General features: G+C 40.9%; 2 protein-coding genes across 3 annotated transcripts in view; one reads left to right on the top strand and one right to left on the bottom strand.

The window, feature by feature from the left end:
• The window catches only part of LOC100513462 (olfactory receptor 10H1-like), a 43,311-nt gene that overhangs the window by 6,563 nt on the left and 11,187 nt on the right, over nucleotides 1–25,561 (bottom strand). Inside the window, exon 2 of one of the 2 annotated variants that reach the window (XR_001306993.2) lies at nucleotides 11,950–12,146. The exons of the other annotated variant lie outside the window; for it this stretch is intronic. The gene's annotated coding sequence lies outside the window, so the exon portion shown is untranslated. Of the gene's footprint in view, nucleotides 1–11,949; nucleotides 12,147–25,561 lie in introns of those variants that run through there. 2 annotated transcript variants of the gene reach the window in all.
• On the top strand, nucleotides 17,697–18,641 carry LOC100511184 (olfactory receptor 2Z1-like). The gene has a single exon (XM_003123467.3). The coding sequence runs from the start codon at nucleotides 17,697–17,699 to the stop codon at nucleotides 18,639–18,641; it is 945 nt and encodes a 314-aa protein (XP_003123515.3).

The following is a 25,561-nucleotide window of genomic DNA, read 5'->3' as shown; positions in this document are numbered from 1 at the left end:
AAGGTGGTATATTTTATGTTATGTGTTTTTTTCCACAGACAAAAAAATATGTAGTACTGGCACATGCTAAAGGATGAACGAAGCTTGAAAAATGTATGCTGTGTGGAAAAAATAAGCCAGGAACAAAGACTTGATTTGATTAATATGAAATACCTAATATAAGCAAATCCACAGTGATACAAGCAGATTCATGGTTATCAGAGGCTGGGGCCAGAGAAGATGGAGCATGGCTGTTAATAAGACAAGGTTTCCTTTTGCGGGGTGAAAATATTTTGCAAGTTGATAGAGGTAATAGCTGCACATCGTGAATGTGCTAAATGCCACCAAAATGTAAACCTTAAAATGGTTAAGTCTATACTTTGTGAACTTTACCTCATTTTTTATAAATCAACATGACCCTCCTTCAGCCCTCTTCCACCTCTGCACTGCTTTCCCCTGGATCAGAGCCCAGCTTGTCCCCATAAAGGGAGAGGAAGAATCTCAGAATGCCCAGGGCCAGCCCTGAGCCGAGAGAGAGAACACACCATCCCCATTTCAGCCTCTAGGCTCCCACCTTAAGCAGCCTCTGAGCCTCCACCCAGGTATGTGTAAGAGCAGAAGGGGAGACATCTCAGGACATCTCTCCTCAGGGGTGGATGGCTTCCTGTTCCTACATAGTGGGACCCAGGTGCCCCTTGTGTCTCATACACACCTACACAAGGATGTTCCCCTCAACTACATATCATTGCACACCACCTCACACTCTACACACATACACACACATACACATAAGTGCCTTAGATTCTTACCTCCTCCAGATATGCATCCTAGCAGGCTTCCTGTACAGGGGCTGCTCTCAAACCTGTAAATTTACACAGATGCAGAGACCCTGCCCACAATGATGAATGCACATCTGCAGAGAGTCCCAGTCTCCAGCACACCTGGAGGTGCACACAGACCTACACCCTCACAGTACAACACAGCAGAAACAGAAAGAAGATGACTAATACCTGTGTCCCTGGTGGGCAACTTTCACTCTGACCTGCCCCATAGCCAAGTGTGCACAAATGCACATGGGTGTGAGCTTTCAGCAGAGCCTAGGTGTGTGATTCAGGAGTCAAAAGCCTTTGCTGGGGTACTGCTTGCCCTAAGCTTTGTTTAGCTGGATTCCTGATGCTAAAATCCACACAAAGCAATTCTGTTACCCACAGCCCTTCTCCTATCCTGTGCTTACATCACCTTCTCCAGGAAGGCATCCAGGGGCACCCACTCCCCTCTATTGGCTACAGTACTACTAGAGTACTGTAACTGGGAGGTAGAGGGAGCCCTGGCCCCCTCACTCACACAAGGAGCTCAGAAGAGGTGGGCAGGGTGGGAGGCCACTTGCTCACTATATCTTTCTCCTCCAGAGGCTCTTTCCAAAGGTATCTCAGAGGACCCAGCTGTGGGATGCTAGAGGGGCTCCCTCAGGACCGAGTCAGGGGACAGGGACAACAACTTGGTGAGTCTTCAGGTCACATCGGACTACCTCGAGATCAGCCCACGGGGTATACACAGCCTCCAAACCTTCCCCGACAGCCCCCTATGCTCTTAGAAGCTGGGCTATTCTGTGGTACTAAAGAGGATGGTTAGGTTGAGACATGGAAGTGACAAGACTGTCCCTAACTGGACCAGGAAAGAAACAGAAATGGAGGCCTGTACTACTGCCCTAGTCTCTCAACCCCCAGGGGCCCCTTCTCTTTCTGGGAGGGTCCTGTGTAGACAGGCCATCTCCAAATCACAAGCTCCATCCATACCCCTTAAAAGGCATCCTTGGTATGGCCAAAGAGGACAGCACATGATTCTCAAACCAGGCCTGCACTCAGTTAGGTTGGAAAATACCAGTTTCCATCTACCGTGAGTGTAGTGGCAAAGGGGCTGGTGTCTGGCTCCCATGGAAAGCAGAGGAGCCTAGGTTAGAGATGGAATCTCTAAATCACCCTGTCTTGGACCCAAGCTGTTCAGGCTGAAGGTCTAGAAGGGGAATGAGGAGACAGTGCCAGGCCCTTACAGCTACGAAGAACCAGGCTTCCAGGCTCTTGGGTCAAAATGTAGCTCAGTGTCTGCTCTCTTCCCATTTCTCATGTTCTAGACCCCAGCCTGGTGGGTGCAAGCACATATAACCTGGAAAACAGTATCAGCCTTTAGATCAGTTTTCTAGGGCTGATGAATAATTGACCACAAACTACATGGCTTAAAAACAACAGAAATTTATTCTATCTAGAAGCCAGAAGTCCAAAATCAAGGTATCAATAGAGGTGGTTCCTTCTAGAGGTTCCGACAGAGAATCTGCTCTATGTTTCCTTCCTGATGTCTGTAGGCCCCCCTTGACTGCATCACTCTAATCTCCGCCTACGTCTTCAAACAGACTTCTTGTTTCTCTGTATGTCTTCTCCTCTTATAAGGACACCTGTCATGGCATCCATTTAGAGCCCACCTGAAACCAGGATGATTTCATTTTTTAAATCCCTAACTAATATCATCTGCAAAGACCCTATTTCCAAATGAGGTCACATTCAGAGGTTCCAAGAGGACATTAACTTCTGACGGACACTATTTCAACCCACTACAGCATCCTTCCTGGCACAGTTCTCTGCTTCAGCTCTCACCTCTGCATTCACTTCCTACACAATACCGGAAGGATCCCACAGCACAAACCAGATAATATTGTTCCCCCACTTAGAACCTGGGCTCCTTCACAGCATCTCGCAAGGCTTTGTGCAGTCTGGTCTGTCTTAGCTTCTCCAATTCCAATTTCAACTCCCTCCCCCTTTCCAACATGGCACTCCCACTTTTATCTCTAGTGGAAAATAAGAAGGGATCATTTTCAATTTCTTGAACCTGCCAGACTCCCTCTGACCCCAGGTACCTAGACATACCTACTCCTCATTCCCATCTTCCTCAATCATCTAGTCTCAGATCACATGTCACCTCCTCCAAGAAGCCTTCCATGATATCCCCAAACATGGCCAAGTTAGGTGTCTTTCTGTCTCCTAATTTTGCCTGGTTATACCTATACCATATAAGGTGTTGGGTTGGAGTCTTATGTGAGACTGTGAAGTCCTGAGGGCAGGGATGGTGTCTTACTGGTTTCATGCTGTGTTTCCAGCACCAAGAAGTTTCCTGTACATAGTACATATTAAATAAATATGCATTTAAGCAATAACAAGTGAAGGACAGCCTGATGCCCTTGAGACTTTGTAGTACAGGCAAATAAATTGGGAAGTGACATCTGAACTGAACTTTGAAGGATAAAGAAGAGTCCTTGGCACATGGTAACAGGAAATAAATTCCAGGCAGAGGAATCAGCATGAGCAGAGACATGAAGAAATATCCAAAATGGAGTTAGAGGAGGCTAAGAGGTAAGAAGTAGCCAAATTGAGAAGGAGTTTGACAGCACCTTAGAATCATCCCTCGAACTTCTAGGAGGAGAGTGGGCTTGAAAGAGAGGTTGGGAAGAGGCTGGAGCAGCTTAGATGGCAAGAGCAGATGCCAGCCTGAACTGAGGGTCCAGTCAATACTTCTCCTTAATCTGTATCCCAGGGGAGAGTAGAAGACCAAGAATTTGAGGGAATTTTTTTGGCACAGTCCATATCACTAAAGGACATCAGAGGACAGATGTCCAGCCAAGAAATGGAGCAAAGACTTAGGAAAAAGAATCCTTTCTGCTGCTTCTGTGTGGCCAGAGGTTAGGAAATAGGACTGAAGTCACAGAATGGAGTCAATATTAAGCCTAGAGACAGAGGACAGGAAACCAATGTCACAGTTAAGACGCATCTTGCAATCTTGCCTGGAGGGGTCCCTGTGACCAGGATGCATCTCTTGGCCTCTCTGGGATTTTCTCTTTTGTAAAATGGGGCTGAATTATACAGATAAGAGACACAATGCACATGAGGAGATTGGCACAGAGTAGGTGCTTGACCAAAGAGATCTCCCCTCCCTCTAACCTCATTTAAAATTTTTTCTTTAACTATGGACTCTCATTTTGTTGCAGAAACATTTTTTGAGGGCCTATTACATGCCCAGCAGTGTGTCTCCACTAGAGAAACAATAACATGTAACCAAAGTCATTTTGAACTGCAGACTTGTAACTTGCTCAGCTTTTCTCCCAGGCAGGACCCATGTATCTCTTGGTCTCTCCACTGGGTTTGACCCAGGGCATGACCAGTGCATGGTAATCCAAGTTATTTCATTCCCCAAACATTCTTCAGCCCCTGCTGTGTGCCCAGCCTGTTCTCAGGGCTGCAGATGAAGAGGTGAGTTAGACCCCATCCCTATCTCAACAATTACATTCCCCACCTACTTTCCTCCACTGCTCCAGGCCTTGAGTTATTGGGTGTGCTGAGATCAAGATGATCCCTAATATATGAATCTGATAAATTTAGTGTTTATGCCTATTGTTGCCAGATTTCCTTTTGGGCATCATTTTATCTTGAGTTTTTCACATCTTCATTGTGTTTATCTCCATTGTATTATCTTGCAGTATTAGAATGATTTATGTATGTCCCTGCCTCTCACCCTTTTCCAGAACCTCTTAGAAATGGACTCTGGGTCCCAGTGATCTTTAGCACATACCAAGCATATCATAAATTTATAAGATAAAATTCCCTCTAAGGATTGAACACCTAAGTTGAGTTGAAGGGCTCTTCAATTCTTTGGTCAATGGCTTACTCAGTAGATGCCTTATTTTCTGAGGCTATGCAATGGTGAGTAGAAAAAGCAAACTTCCGGAAAAGAAGTAAAACAATCACAGTTTGCAGATGACATGATACTATACCTAGAAAACCCTAAAGACACTACCAGAAAACTGTTAGAGCTCATGAATTTGGTAAATTTGTAGGATACAGAATTAATACACAAAAATCAACTGCATTTCTATATACTAACAATGAAAGATTAGAAAGAGAATTTAGGGAAACTATCCCATTTACAGTCACATCAAAAATAAAATAAAATACCTAGGAATAAACCTGCATAAAGAGACAAAAGATCTGTACTCTGAAAACCGTAAGACACTGATAAAAGAAGTCAAAGACAGGAGTTCCCATCATGGCTCAATGGTTAACAAATCCAACTAGGAACCATGAGGTTGAGGGTTTGATCCTCGGCCTTGCTCAGTGGGTTAAGGATCCAGAGTTGCCATGAGCTGTGGTGTAGGTTACAGATGCAGCTCGGATCCTGCATTGTTGTGGCTCTGGTGTAGGCCAGTGGCTACAGTTCTGATTCGACCCCTAGCCTGAGAACCTCCATGTACCATGGGAGCGGCCCAAGAAATGGCAAAAAGACAAGAAAAAAAAAAAGAAGAAGAAGAAGTCAAAGACAGCACCAACAGATGGAAACATATACCATGTTCTTGGATTGGAAGAATCAATATTGTCAAAATGACTATACTACCCAAGGCAATATACAGATTCAGTGCAATCCCTATCAAATTACCAAGGACATTTTTCACAGAACTAGAACAAATATTGTAAAATTTGTAAGGAAACACAAAAGACCCCAAATAGCCAAAGCAATACTGAAAAAGAAAACTAGAGGAATCAGTTTTTCTGACTTCAGACTATACTACAAAGCTACAGTCATCAGAACAGAACGGTATTGGCACAAAAACAGAAATATAGGTCAGTGAAACAGGATAGAAAGCTCAGAAATAAACCCAAGCTCCTGTGGTTAACTAATCTATGACAAAGGAGGCAATAACATACAGTGGAGGAAAGACAGTCCCTTCAATAAGTGGTGCTGGGAAAACTTGACAGCTACATGTTTAAGAATGAAATTAGAACATTCTCTAACACCATACACAAAAATAAAGTCAAAATGGATTAAAGACCTAAATGTAAGGCCAGGTACTATAAAACTCCTAGATGAAAACATAGGCAGAACATACTTTGACATAAATCACAGCAGTATCTTTTTTGATCCACCTCCTAGAATAATGACAATAAAAACAAAAATAAACCAATGGGACCTATTAAACTCAAAGATTTTGCTCAGCAAAGGAAACCATTAAAAAAAAGGCAACACACATAATGAGAGAAAATCTTTGCAAAGGATGTAGCTGACAAGGGCTTAATCTCCAAAATATACAAATAACTCAACAACAATAACAACGAAACAAACAAACCAACTGAAAAATGAGCAAAAGACCTAAACATATTTTTCCCAAAAAACAAATGGATGGACCAGTAGGCACATGAAAAGATGCTCAACATTGCTAAGTATCAGAAAAATGCAAATCAAAACTATTATGAGGTACCACCTCACACCAGTCTGAATGGCCATAATTAATAAGTCTAAAAATCGCAAATGTTGGAGATGATGTAGAGAAATGGGAACACTCCTAAACTGTTGGTGAGAATGTAAATTACTACAGCCACCAAGGAAAACAGTCTGGAGGTACCCCACAAAACTAAAGAGAGAACTACCATATGATCCAGCAATCCCCCTCCTGGGCATATATCTGGACAAAACTATAATTCATGAACCCTTATGTTCGTTATGACACTATTCACAATAGCCAAGACATGGCAACAACAGATAAATGGGTTAAGAAGATGGGTACAGGGAGTTCCCGTCGTGGCGCAGTGGTTAACGAATCCGATTAGGAACCATGAGGTTGCGGGTTCGGTCCCTGCCCTTGCTCAGTGGGTTAACGATCCGGCGTTGCCGTGAGCTGTGGTGTAGGTTGCAGACGCGGCTCGGATCCCGCATTGCTGTGGCTCTGGCGTAGGCCGGTGGCTACAGCTCCGATTCGACCCCTAGCCTGGGAACCTCCATATGCCGTGGGAGTGGCCCAAGAAATAGCAAAAAAAAAAAAAAGACAAACAAACAAACAAAGAAGATGGGTACATACATAAAATGGAATACTACTCAGTCTTTTAAAAAAAAGAATGAAATAATGCTGTTCACAGCAACATGGATGCAACTAGAGAGTCTCATATTAAGTGAAGTCAGAAATAAAAAGAGAAATGCCATATATCACATATGTGTAATCTAAAATATGGCATAGAACCTATTTACAAAGGAAAAAAAAAAACAGATTCACAGATTTAGAGAAGAGACTTGTGATTGCCAAGGGGAAGGGGAGAGAGAATGGGATGGACGGGAAGTTGGGGGTTAGTAGATAACAAACTATTACATTTAGAATGGATAAGCTATGAGGTCCTACTGTGTAGCAGAGGAAGCTATATCCAATATCTTGGGATAAAACATGATGGAAGATAATGAGAAAAAGAATATATATATTTGTGACTGGGTCACTATGCTGTACAGCAGAAATTGGCACAACATTGTAAATGAACTATAATTTAAAATTTTTAGGAGTTCCTGTTGTGGCTCAGCAGAAATGATTCCAATTATTGAGGTTGCAGGTTCAATCCGTGGCTTCGCTCAGTGGTTAAGGATCGATATTGCCATGAGCTGTGGTGTAGGTAGCAGATGTGGCTTGGATCTGCGTTGCTGTGGCTGTGGTGTAGGCCAGCAGCTGTAGCTCCAATTAGACCCCTAGCCTGGGAACCTCTATATGCTGTGGGTGTGGCCCTAAAAAAAATAAATAAAATTAATAAAAATTAAAGAAAATAATATATTTAAAATAAAGGAAAAAAGTTCACACTTGATCTTCTCTTTAATAACTAGGAAAAATCAGAACTGGACATTCTAGCTGGTTAGTTTGACAAGCATGACCAGCTTATCAAACTAACCAGACTCTGCATGAGATAACTCTGACATCCAGATCACAGAAAGTCTAGCACCAGAAACCATGTATTCAACAGATATACAGGGATCATCTGAGCCCATTTCTGGGGAGACCACAATGACTAGGACAGGCATACCTGTTCTTATGGACATTACAGTAGAGGGCAGAAGCAGATAAGTAACTGTATTTAGACAAGAATAAGAAGTGGGATGAAGGGAAGACTGAGGGCTGTGAAAACCCAGTGACCAAATTCATAAAGAGTGGGGCAGAGTAGGAGGAGTCTTTATGGAGAAGGTGGCATTTTAGTTAGACTTTTGCTCTACGGGGAGAGGGAGAGGAAAGAGTGTACCAGGCAAAGGAAATAGCATATGCAAAGGACCTGAGGTAGGAAGATAATTGTCCATTTGAGGAATAGAAGAAGGCAAATATGACAGGGTACTTGGGCAGCAAGCAGGGGACAGTGGCTCATGGTGGCCTAAGCAGACAGCCAGGGGTCTGAGTCAGTGCAACTTGCTCCATAACCCCAGAGTCAACAGATGACACTCTTTTTCATAAGGGATACTGGATATGACACACTCACAAGTACAGGTGGGTTCCTGTGAGGCAAACCATGCCTGCAAATGAATTTCAGAGAAATTAGGGGGTAGCCATTTACATTTCAGAAGGATCTTGTAGCTCTGAGGCTTTCCATGGAGTTATAATGAAAGAGTTTATCTGCTTGGGGATTTTTAGCAAGTATTACTGAGTACCTATTAGTTGCCAGACTGTGCATATACAACGGTGAGCAAGTCCAGAGTGATCCCACCATTTGGGGGCTTTGGCATATGTCACAGATGGGGCTCAGATCTAGCCTAGCTGTGGCTGTGGTTTAGGCTTGCAACTGCAGCTTCAATAAAACCCCCAGCCCAGGATCTTCCATATGCCACAGATGTGGCTCTAAAAAGAAAAAAAGGGGGGAATTAGTTAAATTTATTATTCGATAAAGAAAAGATAAAGAATGCTTGCCTGATGCCTACAAGTAAGTATAAGCCTATGGTAGGTTTTAAACTCTAATTGTATGAAATTAAAGCTAAAGCTGATATACATTATCCTTCTTTTAGTAAGCAGTTGGCAGTTATTTAATTTGCATTCTGCAGTAATCATACATTTTTATTTTCTTTATTTTCTGATGTTTTGACATCTATTGATAATCCTGGAGAGACTAGGCAGTTTCTGAAGATAGCAAACACCTCACCCAGAGGGATAACTTTCATATGCAAACCAACAAATTCAAAGTCCAAACCCCCAGCTACCTCCCTTATCTAGTTCCGTAGCTTCAGGCACAGGTACCTTCCTTTATCTAGCTCTTATACCTCCTTTATCTGGTTCTTATATTTTACTACTTACCTGCCAGGGCCAGGTACCAGACAACTAGGGAAAGCCGCTATGCTCTAGAACCTGCCAAAATTATTCAAATTAGCCAACCATAAGCCTCCTTACCCTACCTCACTTGTTCCTCCCCACAGGGACCACCTTAGAGGCTCTTATCCATGTTTCCTTCTCTCTCCCTCTGCCTCCTGACTGACCCTGGTTCTTCCCCATGTGGCTCTGCAAGGTATGCCATGCCTCCTGTTTCTGGAGCAGTATGAGTAAAAACTTCATTTATGACAGTCATTTCCATGTCTCTGTGTCTTGCCATAATTGATTGAAACAAATCCAAGTTCCAGTTATAGAATAAATAAGTCATGGAATCTAAGTATGCAGCTTAGTGACTATAGTTAGTAATACTGTATTACATATTTTAAAGAGTGAACAATCCACTCCTGGGCATATATCCAGACAAAACTTTCATTCAAAAAGATACAAGCACCCCTATGTTCATTGCAGCACTATTCACAATAGCCAAGATATGTAAACAACCTAAATGTCCAGCCACAGATGAATGGATTAAGATGTGATACATATACACAACAGAATACTACTCAGCCATAAAAAGAACACAATAATGCCATTTGCAGCAACATGGATGGAACTAGAGATTCTCATATTAAGTGAAGTCAGAAAGAGAAAAACAAATACCATATGATATGTGGAATCTAAAATATGGTACAAATGAACTGATCTACAGAAAAGAAACAAACTCATGGATATGGAGAACAAACTTGTGGCTCCCAAGGGGGAGGGGGAGGGATTGGGATGGACTGGGAGTTTAGGGTTTGTAGATGCAAACTATTGCATTTGGAATGGATAAGCAATGAGGTCCTGCGGTACAGCACATGGAACTGCATCCAATCACTTGTGATGGAACATGATGGAAGATAATGTGAAAAAAAAAGAATGTATGTATGTATGTATATATATATATATATATATATGTATGTATGTATGTATATATATATATGTATGTATGTATGTATAACTGGGTCACTTTGCTGTACAGCAGGAATTGACAGAACATTGTTAATCAACCATAATAAAAAATGTTTTAAAAAGAGTGAATCTTAAAAGAGATCATCATACCCCCATCTCTCACAACATGACAAACAAAGACTTATGAGTTATCTGACACAACTGCTTGGATTTAGATTCCCTGAAAAGTTCAGTTACCCATCACAGTGTTTCCCATCTTCCTGAAATCAAGAGGAAAATGTATCTCCTGAGATAATTCCAATCTCAAGGGCTCTAACTCCCAGAGCTGATAATTTTCTCTCTCACCAAAAAAAAAAAAAAAAAAAAAAAAAGGAGTAAAAGAAGCTTTCTGATGCAATACTGTCCTCCAGAGCCTCTATCCTCAGAGAATTATGTCAGTCACCCCACAGACCAAGGCAAGTCTAATTAACCAAAAGTGCTGGATCCCAGGGAGGGATAAATCAAGAAGGCATCCCAGGATAAGAATTGAAGTGCATGTAATGGCTGTGAGGGGCCCTCTTGGACACTGGGAAAATAGAGGTGAGAATTTGGAACCCCAGAGTTTATGGGGGCTTTCTGGAATCTAGGCAGGATTAGAGAGGAGATATTGGTGGCAAGAAAGACTCTCAGGGGCTATGGTTTTATAACATTTTTATTTTATTTTTCTCTTGGCCACACCCACAGCATGTAGAAGTTCCCAAGCCAGGGATCGAACCCACACAACAGCAGTGACCCAAGCCACTGCAATGGCAATGCTAGATCCTCAATCCACTGCACCACAAGAGATCTCCTTTTGTATCATTTTTATGATCACACAAATTTTGAGTATATGCAGTCATTTGGAGAGAAAGAGAGATTAGGTATGCCTCTTAATCTTTCCTAGCTTGCAGATAGGCCTCTGACTATTTATCTCAGTTGACCAACATGGCCATGAGCCTAAGTATGCCAGACCCTTAGGGGAAGTCATCTATTTTAATGTACACACTTGAATTTCTATAGAAGCTGCAGCTTGACCATTGCTGAAAGATTGGACTTTGAACACACTCCCTGGAGCAGCTCAGAGACAATTTCAGCTCCCCTTCCAGGAATAGTCTAAAACCCTAACACCCTAAAGCTGTTTTCAGAGATCAAATCAGGTTAGCTTGGAAAGCCAGGGCATAAGGAACCAAACCTCAGTTCAACTGACAGAGCAGAAAGAATACAACTAGAGTAGGAAAGTATTCAGCTCCCATTTCTATCCATTAATCCCTTTGTCACCTTAGATGTGTTATCACACTAAGTATTTCCCTTGAAGACTTTATTCATTCATAAATGCTTATGGAGTATTTGCTATGCACCTGGTGCTGTGTTTGTGAATGAGTGTCAAATAGACAATAAAAGGGAAAATAGTTGTAAACTATTCCCTCAAGTAACTCATTATTTGATTACAAAACTATCAAAGAGAGCAAAAGGCTAGAATGCAGTATGAGTCAGAGGCACTTTTGTTTCTCTTTTTTTTTTTTCACCTTCCTTCATTTAAAAAAATTAAATTTTTTGGAGTTCCCGTCGTGGCGCAGTGGTTAACGAATCCGACTAGGAACCATGAGGTTGCGGGTTTGGTCCCTGCCCTTGCTCAGGGGGTTAACGGTCCGGCGTTGCCGTGAGCTGTGGTGTAGGTTGCAGGCGTGGCTCGGATCCTGCGTTGCTGTGGCTCTGGTGTAGGCCGGTGGCTACAGCTCCGATTCAACCCCTAGCCTGGGAACCTCCATATGCCGCAGGCGCGGCCCAAGAAATAGCAACAACAACAACAACAAAAGACAAAAAAAAAAAAAAATTAAATTTTTTATTTAAAGATTATTTTTGGTATAAAGACACATATCATTTTTCTGATTTAAAAGAAATTAAAGCATTTTCATGCCATAGGCTTCCTATGTTTCATGAAGAAAGGGTTTTTTCATGCTCCATCATAGGTAGGAAATGCTGTGAAGGTTTTATTGGCAAGAGGAAGTGATCCAACCTCAATACCTCTTCTCCCATCTCTCGTTTTCAGCAAAGGGCTACAGATCTGAAATGCAAGTGGTGATAAGGAAAATGTGAAAAGGAAGTATTTTTTTAATCAACTCAAAAAATTGGTTGGAGGGACTCTTCATCCTAAGATGTGGGGAGCTGATTAAGAACAGGGAGATAACCCACCCAAATCCAAGACTTTTCTCTATCCAGTTCTTCCTGCCTGACATACTGGAGAAGATGGGTTTAGTGAAGGGAAATATCTTTTTCCTAAATTGTCCTAGAGAAAAAATGTCTCCAATGCTCAAGGCAAACCATGACATAGGGGATCACTCTCCTATTGGAGAAGTTCCTTACAGGAGATTCCAAAATCAGTAATGTAAGAATGTGCTCCTCTGTGATTGCATCATTATCAAGGTGACTACCTGGTAAGTCTAGAAGGGAGTGAGGTCAGGAAAACACAGTGTTGAGTGTGTGAGGGAAGGAAGAGGCCCTTTAGCAGGGAAGACATTAGGGAGATGGCACATGGTCTTCAGAGGTAGAGGATCCAAAGTACCAAGGCCAGCAGTATTGAGTTCACATTGTGTCCCAGACAAATCAACATTTCTTGAAGGTAAACCAAAGCCAACTTGCATGGTTTCTTCTCAAGGCAGGAACTAGGAGGACTATTGACCAATCAGCTGAAAGAATCATCATATCAGAACCAGGTGAATGACCAGCAAAGCAATAGGGCAAGGGCATCCGAGAGGACTATGGACCCATGACTGGTAGGGTGGCTTCTTCCCCAGGCCAGGCAATAAGAAAATTATCAAATAGAGGAAATAAACAACATGACATGATTGGGGCAGGAAAGTCAGTGGTTTACTTAGAGAAGCAAGACATGAAAAATATATAACTTTTTGTTGCAAAGTAAGATCTGAAAAGAAAAGCAGGAAATTTGGAATGACACCAGCTGTCATTTAAAAAAATGTTTCTACTTCTTTGCTGCATAATCTTGGTTTGGTCTATAAGTTTACCATGGCTACTGTAACAGAGTACCACAAATTGAGTGGCCTAAAACAGTGCAAATATGTTCTTTCACAGTTCTGTAGGGCAGATGTCTAAAATCAAGGTGTTGACAGGATTGATGCCTTCTGGAAGCTCTGAGGTGGGATCTGTCCTATGCTTGTCTCCTGGATTCTGGTGGCTGTGGCAATCCTTGTTTTTTGGCATGTGGCTGAGTCACTTCAATCTCTGCCTCCATCTTCACATGGCCATCTCTGTGTCTCTGTGCATCCTCTCCAATTCTCTTGTAAAGACCCCTGGGTTTAGAGAACACCCTAAATCCATGATGACTTCATCATGAGATCCTTAATAATTACATCTTCAAAGATCCTGTTTCCAAATATACAGTCTGAATATTCATGATTTGTGGGCAACACCACTCGACCCAGTATAGTTTGTAACTTTGCTATGAATCTCTGTTCCCGCACCCATATCAGGCAGGTAATAACAACACCTACTAGGATCAAGTGAAAAAATATGACTGTAACATACTTAAAATTATTGAGCTCAAAATGTCAATAGTACCAAGGAATACCATGGTGGCGCTTAATCTGGAGTTGTCACTGCTGTGGCTTAGGTTGCAGCATGTGGATCCCTGGCCAGGAAACTTCCACATGCCTTGGGTATAGCCAAAAAAAATAGTGCCAAGTTTGAGAAACTCTTCAAATGAAACCTATCAGCTCTTCTCTGACCTTATCATGATGCCCAGTACATAGTAAATGATTAACAGTAATCAATTTATTTTTCTCTCCTTTAAAATGAGTGGAGAGTTACCAAAAAGCGGAGATCCAAATATACCACCCACTTGAAAATCCTCTGACAAGGTCCAGAGATACCATACAGCTAAAGCTGACCTCAAAAGCTAATGATTAAAGGATCAATCCTTCTCTATACAGAGATGTAGAAACAATGCAATTCTCCAGGGATTTAATTTGGGACTAATTTTATCACTATTTCCTTCAAAATGTATCAACTTTATAGATTAATGTCTAGGCCTGCCTGGGATGGGAAGCTCATCTCTGCTAAAAGACCAAGTCAATGAACTCAAGAGACCTCTCATAGTCTCCATTCAAGGTCAGAGAAGAGCTGATGGCCTTCAGTTGAAGGATTTCTCACCTTTGACACTATTGAAATTTGTGACCAGATAACTGTAGTGGAGTTATAATAACTGTGCATAGTGAGGGGTTTAACAGCATCTCTGGCCTCTACCCGCAAGATGCCAGTAACACTCCCAGCCCCAGTCATAACAACTAAAAGTGCCTACAGACATTGCCAATGTCCCTAAGGCAGAGGAAAGGGCAAAGTCACCTCTGGTTGAGAACCACTGAGATAGAGTAATAACTGAGGAATTGTTTCAGAAGAGCATATCTGAGAACAAACTTGATTGGTTCAGGCATGCAATTGGACAAGAGTTTCAATGTTGGATAATGTTAACAAAAATAAGATAATACTTACTGAACAGTCTTACTCAGTATGCCAGATACTGAGCTAAGGATTACTCATACATTTTTCTACTGTAGGAAAGAATCTTAGAAGTCTCCCAGTCAATATCTTTTAATGTTTATACATCCTTTACAATAGTAGTTATATGATAACAAAACCATTATTATAATTGGATAATAATTGTGAACTTAAATCAAGGAATTACCATATGGTAATCCTTGTACTGAAGACTTTTATTTATTTATGTATTTATTTATTGTCTTTTGTCTTTTTAGAGCCGCACCTGTACCATATGGAGGTTCCCAGGCTAGGGGTCTAATTGGACCTACAGTTGCCGGCCTACACCAGAGCCACAGCAATGCCAGATCCAAGCCACGTCTTTGACCTCCACCACAGCTCACAGCAACACCAGATCCTTAACCCACTGAGCAAGGCCAGGGATTGAACCCAAAACCTCATGGTTCCTAGTCGGATTCATTTCCCAAAACCTCATGGTTCCTAGTCGGATTCATTTCAGCACCATGACAGGAACTCCTGTGCTGAACTCTTTAATTCATTATCTTATTTAATGCTTATAACTACTCCTATGAGGGATATGCTATTTATCCCCGTAGACAGATGGAGAAACTAAGGCCCAGGAAGGTTAAATAATGTGTCCAAAATCCAGGCAGAATTTGGCACTAGACCCACTGGGAATCTCCAGCACAATATATGTATCTTTGTTGCATCCCTTTTCATACTGTCATAGAGTGATTTGCTTACCTACTTGTCCCCCCTATCAAACTCTAAGGTCTTTAAGAGCAGCACCAAAAAGTCTTTGTATTTCCAGCCCATACATAATTGATTAAATAAGACAGACACTACCTCATGAAGTTCTCTGTTTCATTTTGAGGTAAATTTCATTCCTAAATAATTTTTTGTCAGATAGAACCATAACTGACCTAATTTCCCCCCACAGGTATAATGAGATATTTAGGTCTTCCCTTCCTTCTTATAACACCTAGATTTTGAAAGCAGTTCTCAACTGTTCAGAGAGGCCTCCCTCAACCTCATCACCCAGAGATGTTTTCTCTAGTAAGTTCCTATAAGATCACTATGTTTATTTTTCTCTACATATTGAAAAGTATGTGGGGAAGTTCCCATTGTGGCTCAGCAGTAACAGCCTGACTAGTATCCATGAGGATGTGGGTTTGATCCCTTACCTCCCTCCATGGGTTAAGGATCTGGTGCTGCCATGAGCTGTGGTGTAGGTCAAAAATGCAGCTCAGATCCTGTGTTGCTGTGGCTATGGTGTAGGGCAGCAGCTACAGCTCTGATTCCACCCTTAGCCAGGGAATTTCTACACACTGAAAGTGTGGCCCTAAAAAGCAGGAAAAAATGTATATGGGAGTTCCCATTGCGGCTCAGCTTGTTAACCCAACATAATTGCCCATGAGGATGCAGTTTCCATTCCTGGCTCCACTCAGTGGGTTAAAGATCTGGCATTGCTACAAGCTGCAGGGTATGTCACAGATGCAGCTCAGATCTGGTGTTGCTATGTTATAGACCTGCAAATGAAGCTCTGATTTGACCCCAACCCCAGGAACTTCCATATGCCACAGGCACAGATGTAAAAAGAAAAAAAAAGAAAAGAAAAAGAAAAAAGTATATGGTTTACCAATTCCCTTGATTTTTATCTCTACCATGACAACAGAGACTTGCTCAACTTTTTCACTACCATGCTTCTTATTCCTCCTCCAGTGACTGCTACCTAAGGGGAGCTAAATTAAATTTCATTGAATGAATGAAGAATTGGGGGCATAGAAGGATAACAAAGGGCCTTGATAAGCAGTAATTTAAGAAGGCCTTAAATGCCAGCTTAAATGTGGCAAGGGGAGAAGGAAGCAATAGGCAGTTAGACAAGGGGAAAACTCTTGACCAGAATTCATGATTAGAGGGAATCAAGTCAGAGAAGATAAAAATATCCAAGGTAAGTGTTATCAATGATTTGGGCACCCAAGGGTCTTGAGTGCACCCACCCAACACTGACACTTTTTGATCTCTAAGTAAGCCATCTCCTTTGGACATCTGGTAAAGCAGACTTCTACTGGATCTATCCAAAGTCAAACCCTCCTGGACCTAAAAAGATGGCTTCTCTACACTTTGTATGTACTTATCTATACTTCCCCATTAATGATGGTGATGGATGCCACTTTGGCCAGAAGTTCTCAGTGTTGATGGTGTTGTGTGTTCCAAGACAATCTGAGTTTTCCTGGGAGGTGATGGTGAAGGTAAGAAGGTCAGGTAAAAGTATTCTTAGTTACATGGGGTAGTCCCTCTTGATCCTTCAGTCATCTCCCTTGTCCCCTGCATTCATTCATTTGGCAGATTTTTGTTGAGTATTTAGTACCCAGTAAGTATAATATTCTCCACTGTCATCCTTTGAAATCAAGCTGTAAAGAGATGGCTGATATTCTGGACAACTTGTCACCCACCACCCCAGCCCACTTGATTCCCATCTCTGTCTCTCATATGCCCCTTTATGGTGTAGATGTCTTGAGTTCATATCCTAAATATCATTCCGCTTCTACTCTTCCCAGACTTTGACCCCTTCATTCTCTCATCCAAGAATTTAGAAGTAAGCTTTTCCTCATGGTTTTGGTTTTAATTTGTGATCCAGCCTCATTATCCTCTATCATCTTTGGCTTGGTCTCCCTACTTCATATTCCAATCTCTTCAGAATCCCACCTCTGCTCTGACCCCAAGGCACCTTGGAAGGAGTGTGTTCCAATAGTCCACTGATGCTGTCTTGCACTCTCTAGTTTGGGGACAGAGGATTTAACTAAAAGTATTGAAGGATAGTACTTTCCTAGATGTGAAGGCAAGACATTTACACAGAAATGGAAATAGAAAGACATTGTTTTGCTGCAGCCCATCTCCTGACTCGAGCAGACATAATGAATCCATCATGGTATTTTTTTTTCCTACTGAGACTAGAATGTGCTCATCATCCTTCTCAAGAAACTCCAGGCAGTCATGATCAAACAACTGTTGCTGTCATGTAAGATGAAATCCGCCCCCCCACTGAGACTCCTTGCCAAATACTCTGTTCTTCCTGCAGATGAACAATACCTCCCAGAGGATGAGGGAATTGAATCAGTCAATGACCTCCTACTTCACTCTCATGAGTCTTTTCAGCCACTCAGGACCACATCTGGTCCTATTCTCTCTTGTGGCTACCATATTCACCATGGGCCTTCTGGGCAATGCAATCCTGCTCTTCCTGATCCACACAGACTCTAGACTCCACACACCCATGTACTTCCTGCTCAGCCAACTCTCCCTGTTGGATGTTGGCTTTCCACTGGTCACCATCCCCAAGATGGCAGCTGACTTCTTGCAGGGAGAGGATTTCATCTCCTTCGAAGGTTGTGCAGCTCAGATGTTCTTCCTGATGTTGATGGGTGTCTCTGAGGGTGTCTTACTATCCCTCATGTCTTATGACCGCTATGTGGCTGTGTGCCACCCCCTGCATTATCCTATGCTCATGAGACGTCAGGTATGCCTGCTCATGGTGGGCACCTCCTGGTTGTCAGGTGTGCTTGTGGCCTCCATCCAGACATCCATCACCCTTCACTTCCCCTACTGTGCCTCACGCACTGTGGACCACTTCTTCTGTGAGCTCCCTGCCCTGCTCAAGCTCTCTTGTACAGACACCTCTGCCTATGAGTTAGCGCTGTCCATCTCTGGAGTGCTGATCTTGCTGCTGCCCCTGTCTCTCATTGCTACCTCCTACAGCCATGTGTTGGGGGCCATTCTCCGCATGCACATAACTGAGGCTCAACACAAGGCCTTTACCACTTGCTCTTCACACATCACCGTGGTCGGGCTCTTTTATGGGGCAGCCGTGTTCATGTACATGGTACCAAGCACCTACCACAGCCCACAGCAGGACAATGTAGTCTCCCTCTTCTACAGTCTTATCACTCCCATGCTCAACCCCCTTATCTATAGCCTGAGGAACCGAGAAGTTCGAGTGGCTTTGGTCAAGATCCTTGGCAGGGCTGGCTTCAGATCAAAGAGATGACCTCATGGGGGATGCAGTGTGGTACCAAGGATCCTCCCTTACATTAAGACCTAGCTTTCATTTGCAGTCCATGTGGTGCAAGACATGCGCTGACCAGCTCCCTTCCTCCTCCCAGACTTGCTTTTTCTCTTGCAGATTTATAGAAAACAAATTTATTGATACCAATCATTTAAACAAGAGGAGAGGTTTTTTTGTTTGTTTTTCAGTCTTAAACCAAAGAAAAATTTTACTACAAGCATGCAAACCTAATAGCAGAGATATATTGCAGCCTGTGGATGTTTTGGCCACCTACTAGTATGCTACTTTACACATCATTCTTATACATTTCTGCATCATTAATGATAGGTCTAGGAAACAACCCTTAAAATCCAAGTAAAAAAGGGGTCCAAGAGCTGGTGCTCTGAGAGTAAAGTGCCTGCCTATGATGCTTCTCAGCAGTGTCTTTGTTTGAGTCATGTTTTTAGGTTTTACAGAAGTGGAAGGTTGTCACTCAATCTGACCCTTGAACAATTCAAGTAGGTATTACTTTTGCTATTTCAATTATTATAGACCAGAAATGTAAGACGGTAAAGCCCTTTTTTGCCAGACTCATGCCTTGTGAAAGTTCCTGGGCCAGGTTTTGACCCTGTACCACAGTTGTGCCACAGCTGCAGCAATGCGGGACACTTAACCTGCTGCACCACACAGGAACTTCCATGAAGCCCATTCTTGACTGAATGACAGGACCATCTAAAATTGAACACTGTATTTTTAAAGTTTCATTGTCATCCCTATTGGGTACAAGAGTTAAGATTGTTCAATTAAGAATTTCCAGGGAAATAATGCATCTTTGTGCTTAATCTTTGTACAGATAATTATCTCATACAGATTTGTATTAAGAATCAGAGGCATTTTCATGTACCTAAAGGCTAAGCTGACATGTCATCCTAAGCATTTTGTTTTGTTTTGTTTTTTTATATTGGCTAATTCCCATAGGTTTTTTTTTACTTTTTTTTTATTACTCAAATGAATTTATCACATCCGTAATTGTATAACATCCTAAGCATTTTGAATAGTGGGTGCCAATCTATGTATGGGGATACTATGTATGTCAAGCAGAGAATTTGTTGAGTCAGGGACTTTAAGTATTTGAAGTTCAAGCCCACACTCAAGCCCAAGACTTACTTTCAGAGCTGACTATGACCAGTTGATATAGATATCAGAGATGATATCTGTAATAGACTATACTCCAGGATAGTATCTCAAATTCACTATAGTAGAGCATCACTACTATACTGTAATATAGTATCAGAGATGACTTATATTGGAATTTATATGGATTATAAATGAATTTGTATTTGTAAACCCACCAGGATTTTCTGTTATTACAGCACATATCCTCAACAAACATGTGAGTACATACTGATATTGTCTTATTTACAGATGAGGAAACTAAAGCACAGGGAGTTTAGATAGATTATCCAAGGTCTCCCAGCAAGGAAGTAGAGGAGCTAGCATTCAAGCCCAGGGTGTCTGAGTCCATGTTCAATATCACAATGCTTCCAGATGGCAAATGACTCCTAAAAGAGTTCAAAGGAAGCTAAAAAAAAATCAAGGCAAGGAGATACTGCATGGTGGCCAGAATTCTTCTGCCTCCAGATCATCCTTGATTTGGTCACCCTGAAGTCATGGGTGAAGTAAATGTCAGCGGCATAACTGGGAGCTCTTGTCATGGTCTTGCTGCTCTACGGACTGAGTAGGTGAGTGAGGTAGGGTGGGAAGGTTTTTATGCAGTATTACAAGCCAGAAAGATGAAGCCAGAAGAACCTTGAGTCTTCTCTATTGCCCTTCCTTTAATTTCTACTCCTGCTCCTCCTAGATCCATTCAAGCATCCCTGAAGTTATAATAAATAGGCTTGAAATTCTAAAGTGATAGACTTGAATATGTTTATTCCCCCACAAATTTAAAATACTTTTTAGAACTATTCCATTGTGATAGAGGCAATGAGGAGAAGATAGAGAAGAGTAAGTTTTCACAGGGCTGGTTGATTTTATCTCTTAGACATTTCATGAGCATTGACAGAAGTAATGAAAGGCTTTAAGCCATGTTTAGGGCAAACTGATGCCAGATCCGGTTTGGCTTCTTACTCTGCTTTGCCTACATAACTGACATTTTCAGAGGACTAGCTCTCTTCACCTCTTCCCTTCTTTTCTTCTTCTTCTTTCTCACACACAATTGAAATCTCTAGAAGATAAATTGGTCCATCATAACATGCACACTTTTTTTAGTTTTAATAGACATAGCCAAGTGGTCCTACAAATATCACCACTCATAAATGAGAGTGTTCATGTCCCCAACTGCATTACCAACATTTTGAATACTAACTTCAAATTTTTGCCCATTTGCTGAAGGAAGACTATATTGTTTGATTATCTTACTTTTGATTACTTTATCTTACTGATTTCTTTTTTATTTACTTTAATTAGAGTGTAGTTGATTTATAATGTTGTATCAATTTCTGCTGTACAGCATCATGACCCAGTCATACATACATATATATATATATATACATATATATATATATATATATATACACTCTTTTTTGCATATTGTCTTCCATCATGGTCTCTCCCAAGAGACTGGATATATTTCTGGATATATGTTCTCTATGCCTGTGAATCTATCTCTGTTCTGTAGATAGGTTAATTTGTGTCATATTTTAGATTACACATATAAGTGAAATTATATGGTATTTATCTTTCTCTTTTTGACACCTCACTTAGTATGAAATCTCTATTTGTATCCATATTGCTGCAAATGGCATTATTTTGTTCTTTTCTATGGCTGAGTAGTATTCTATTGTATATGTATACCACATCATCTTAATCCATTCATCTACCAGTGGACATTTAGGTTGTTTCCATGTCTTAGCTATTGTGAATGGTGCTACAATGAACATACGGGTGCATTTACCTTTTTGTCCATGATTTCTAATGAAAACAAGCGTCCTTCCATAAATTTTTTGGTCTTTCAAATTTCCCTGACTTTTGATTTCCTGTTTCTATCATAGGCTAATTTCCTATAGAGCCATTCTTACTGATTTGTAAGAGTTCTTTGTATTTTGACTAGTAATAAACTGTATGTTATATATGAAGCAAAAATATTCTCCAGGATGCCTTTGAATTTAAATTTTGTGGGTTTTTTCATACTAAGTTTTCTTTTTTATTTTAATGGAGTCAAAATCATAAATCTTGTTATGTATTTTAATTTTTATGTCTTACTTAAGAAATTCTATCCTGGGAGTTCCTGTTGTGGCAGAGCAGAAACGAATCCAACTAGTATCCATGAGGATTCAGGTTCTATCCCTGGCTTCACTGGGTCAGGGATCCTGTATTGCCCTGAGCTGTGGTGTAGGTCGCAGATGCTGCTTGGATCCCGCATTGCTGTGGCTGCAGTGTAGGATGTTAGCTATAGCTCCAGTTAGACTCCTAGACTTCTAGCCTGGAAACTTCCATATGTCATGGGTGTGGCCCTAAAAGGCAAAAAAAAAAGAAAAGTAAAGAAATTCTCTCTTTTCCCAATATTACAAGAATATTTTCCTATACTGTATTTTGATTATTTAAAATATATTTTGAGGATATGATGTGAGGCATAATTTTTCCCACAAGGACTTTCAGTTTCCCTGAAATGTCATGAATCTTAGCTTTATATTTTTCATTTTCTTACTTTGTCATAGTATATTTTGGTAGAATCCCTCAGCTTTGCCTTACAGCTTACCAAGTCTCTTTTATGTTCAGCTTGCTATTGCTCCCATCAATCAGTAATAGATTTTTCATTTCTGTTACCTGTCATTCGTTCTTTTATCGTAAATGACTATTCTTTTTTTTTTTTTTTTGGCCATGCCCCCAGGTCAGGGATTGAACCCAAGCCACAGCAGTGACAATGCAAAATCTTTAACCACTAGGCCATCAGAGAACTCACATAAAACCTTAAAAATATTTAATTAATTGGAAAAAAGGCATGAAAGAAAAAATAAAGGAAATAATAGATGCCACAAATAGAAAACCAAGAGTAAAATGTCCAACTTAAGCCCAAAGTAAATACTTTGACTGTAAATGGACTAAATGTTTTAATTAAAAGGCAGAAATTGTCAGATTGGAGGTTTTTTCAAAGCTGTCTACAAAAGATACACTTTTTTCTCCTTCAGCTGTCCTCACAGACTATGGAAATTCCCAGGCCAAGGACTGAATCCAAGCTAGAGCTGTGACCTATGCTACAGCTGCAGCAAAACTGGATCCTTAACGCACTGTGCCTGGCCAGGCATTGAACCAGCACCTCCAGAGACAAGCCAGATCATTAACCTACTGAACCACAGTGGGAACTCCAAGAGATACACTACAAATATAAGAACAAAGAAATATTGAAAGTAAAAGTATGGAAACTAAATCATGTAACTACTAATCATAAGAAAGTTGATGCATCTATGTTAATCCCAGACAAAGCAGATTTGAGGGCAAGGAGAATTATCAGAGACAGAGAAGGACACATAATGATAAAGGTTTGATTCATCAATAATGCATAAAAATCCTAGATATGTATTACCTAATAACTTAAAAATGCCTCAAATATGGACAGATTCAAGAAAACACTACACCAACAACTGCAAAATGCATGTTTTTGCCATTTACATGAGTATTCAGTAAAATAGATCCATATGATGAGTCATAAATCAAGTCAATAAATTCCAAATGATTGAAATCACTACCATGATCTCTGTGACTGAATTAAAATGGCAATTAATACAAAAGATAATTAGAAAAATCTACAAATCTGTGAAAATTAAATAACATATTTCTTAAAAACAAAACAAAACCAAAAAAAAAAAACCCGTGAGTCAGAAACAGAAATCCCAAGACAAATAGTTTTGAATTTTATTATAATGAAAGCACAATATATAAAAATTATGAGATTCCCATTAAAGCAGTGCTTAGATGGAAATCTACGCCTTTAATTGAATACATGGAAAAACAAGAAAGGTTTAAAAGTAACATCTAAGGAATTACCTTGTGGCACAGTGGGTTTAGAATCCAGCATTGTCACTGTAGTAGCTTGGGTCACTGCTTTGGCCCTGGTTCAATCCCTGACCTGGGAATTTTCATGCACCCAAATAATAATAATAATAATAATTAATAATAATAAAAGTAACTCTAAGCTCCCACTTTTTTAAAAAATCAAATTAAGCTTAAAGTAGAGGTAGTAAGTGATAAAGATAAGAGCATGAATCAATAAAGTAAGTAAATGATAAAGATAAGAGAGTAAATCAATAAAGTATGTAGAAGATAAACAATAGAGAAAATCTATAAACCTAAAAATAGGTTCCTTTAAAAGATTAGTAAGGTAAGTATCTCAACAACAGACTGACCAAGAAAAAAGAAAAAATCACACAAATTACCAATATCAGTCATAAAAAAGAGGCTATCATTACAGATCCTGCAAACATTAAAACGTGAATAAGTTGTATATTATTAACAACTCTCTGCCAATAAATCTGAGAGGTAAATAATATTTAAAATTTTTTGAAACTGACAGAAGAGGAAATGGGGTTTTCTTAAATATTATGGCCTCACCAATGGCATATGGAAGTTCCTGGGCCAGAGATTGAATCTGAGCCACAGCTGCAGCAACCCCAGTCCTTTAACCCACTGCCTGAGGTCAAGGATTGAAACCGAGTCTCTGCAGCAACCTGAGCCACTGCAGTTGGATACTTAACCCACTGCACCAGAGCAGAAATTCCAGAAGTAGGATATTTGAATTGCTCTATAGCTACTAGAGGGACTGAATTTACAATTAAAAACCATGCCACAAATATCCCTGGCCCAGATAATTTTGCCAGTAAATCCTTCTGAATATATGAGGAAGAAATAATATCAATCTTACACAAATTCATCCAGTGAATAGTTTTAAAAGGAACACTTTAGTAACTCATTTTGTGAAACCAGAAAAACCTTACTACCGAAAACTGACAAGGACATTACAATAAAATAAACTTTAAAGTCAATATATCTCAGAGTTCCCTGGTGGCCTAGTGGTTAAGGATCTGGTGTTGTCACTGCTATGGCTCAGATTTAATTCCTAGCCTGGGAACTTCTGCATGCTGCAGATGCAACAACAACAAAAAATCAGTATTTCTCATGAATATAAATTAAAATTTTTAAGAATAATAACAAATACAAGTAGACGGGATTAATATGGCAGAATAGAAGGACTGGAGCTCAACTTCTTTCCTAAAAACAACAAAATTCACAACTAAAGACTGAGCACTCTTCACCAAAATGGACCAGAAACCTTAAAAAAGATACCCTACTCCAGAAGAAAAAGAGGAGGCCACATCAACAGGTAGGAGGGGCGATTTCGTGATATAAACAACCCCATACCTCCTGGGTGGGAAGCTCCACAGACTGGAAACTAACTGGTTCACAGAGACTCACCTACAGGAGTGAGAGTTCTGAGCCACACATCAAACTCTCATGTGTGGGGATCTGGCATTGGGAAAAAGAGCCCCAGAGCATCTGGCATTGAAGGCCAGTGGGGCTTGTGCACAAGAGATCCACAGGACCGGGGTAAACGGAGACCCCATTCTTAAAAGGCACACACAGACTTTCACGTGCACTGGGTCTCAGGGCAAAGCAAAGTCTCCATGGGAATCTGGGTCAAACCTGACCGAAGTTCTTGGAGGACATCCTGGGAAAACAGAGGTGAATGTGGCTTGTTGTGAGGGAAGGACATTGAAAGCAAAGCTCTCGGGAATATTCAGCAGCTGCCTTTCTCTGAAGGTGGCCATTTTGGGAAAATCTGGCCCCACCCATCAGCCAGCTGCTGAGAAGCCCCAGGGCAAACAACCCAGGAGGGATCACACCCCACCCCTCAGTAAACAGGCTAC

Source organism: Sus scrofa, chromosome 2 (genome assembly GCF_000003025.6).
Source record: "Sus scrofa isolate TJ Tabasco breed Duroc chromosome 2, Sscrofa11.1, whole genome shotgun sequence".
Lineage (NCBI taxonomy): Eukaryota > Metazoa > Chordata > Mammalia > Artiodactyla > Suidae > Sus > Sus scrofa.
Note: the sequence above shows the minus strand (reverse complement) of the source record. Positions and strands in the feature narration are given on the sequence as shown.

What these genes read in the sequence shown, in the direction of transcription:
- LOC100511184 (XM_003123467.3), top strand. Translation starts at nt 17,697, where the DNA reads ATGAGGGAATTGAATCAGTCAATGACCTCCTACTTCACTCTCATGAGT.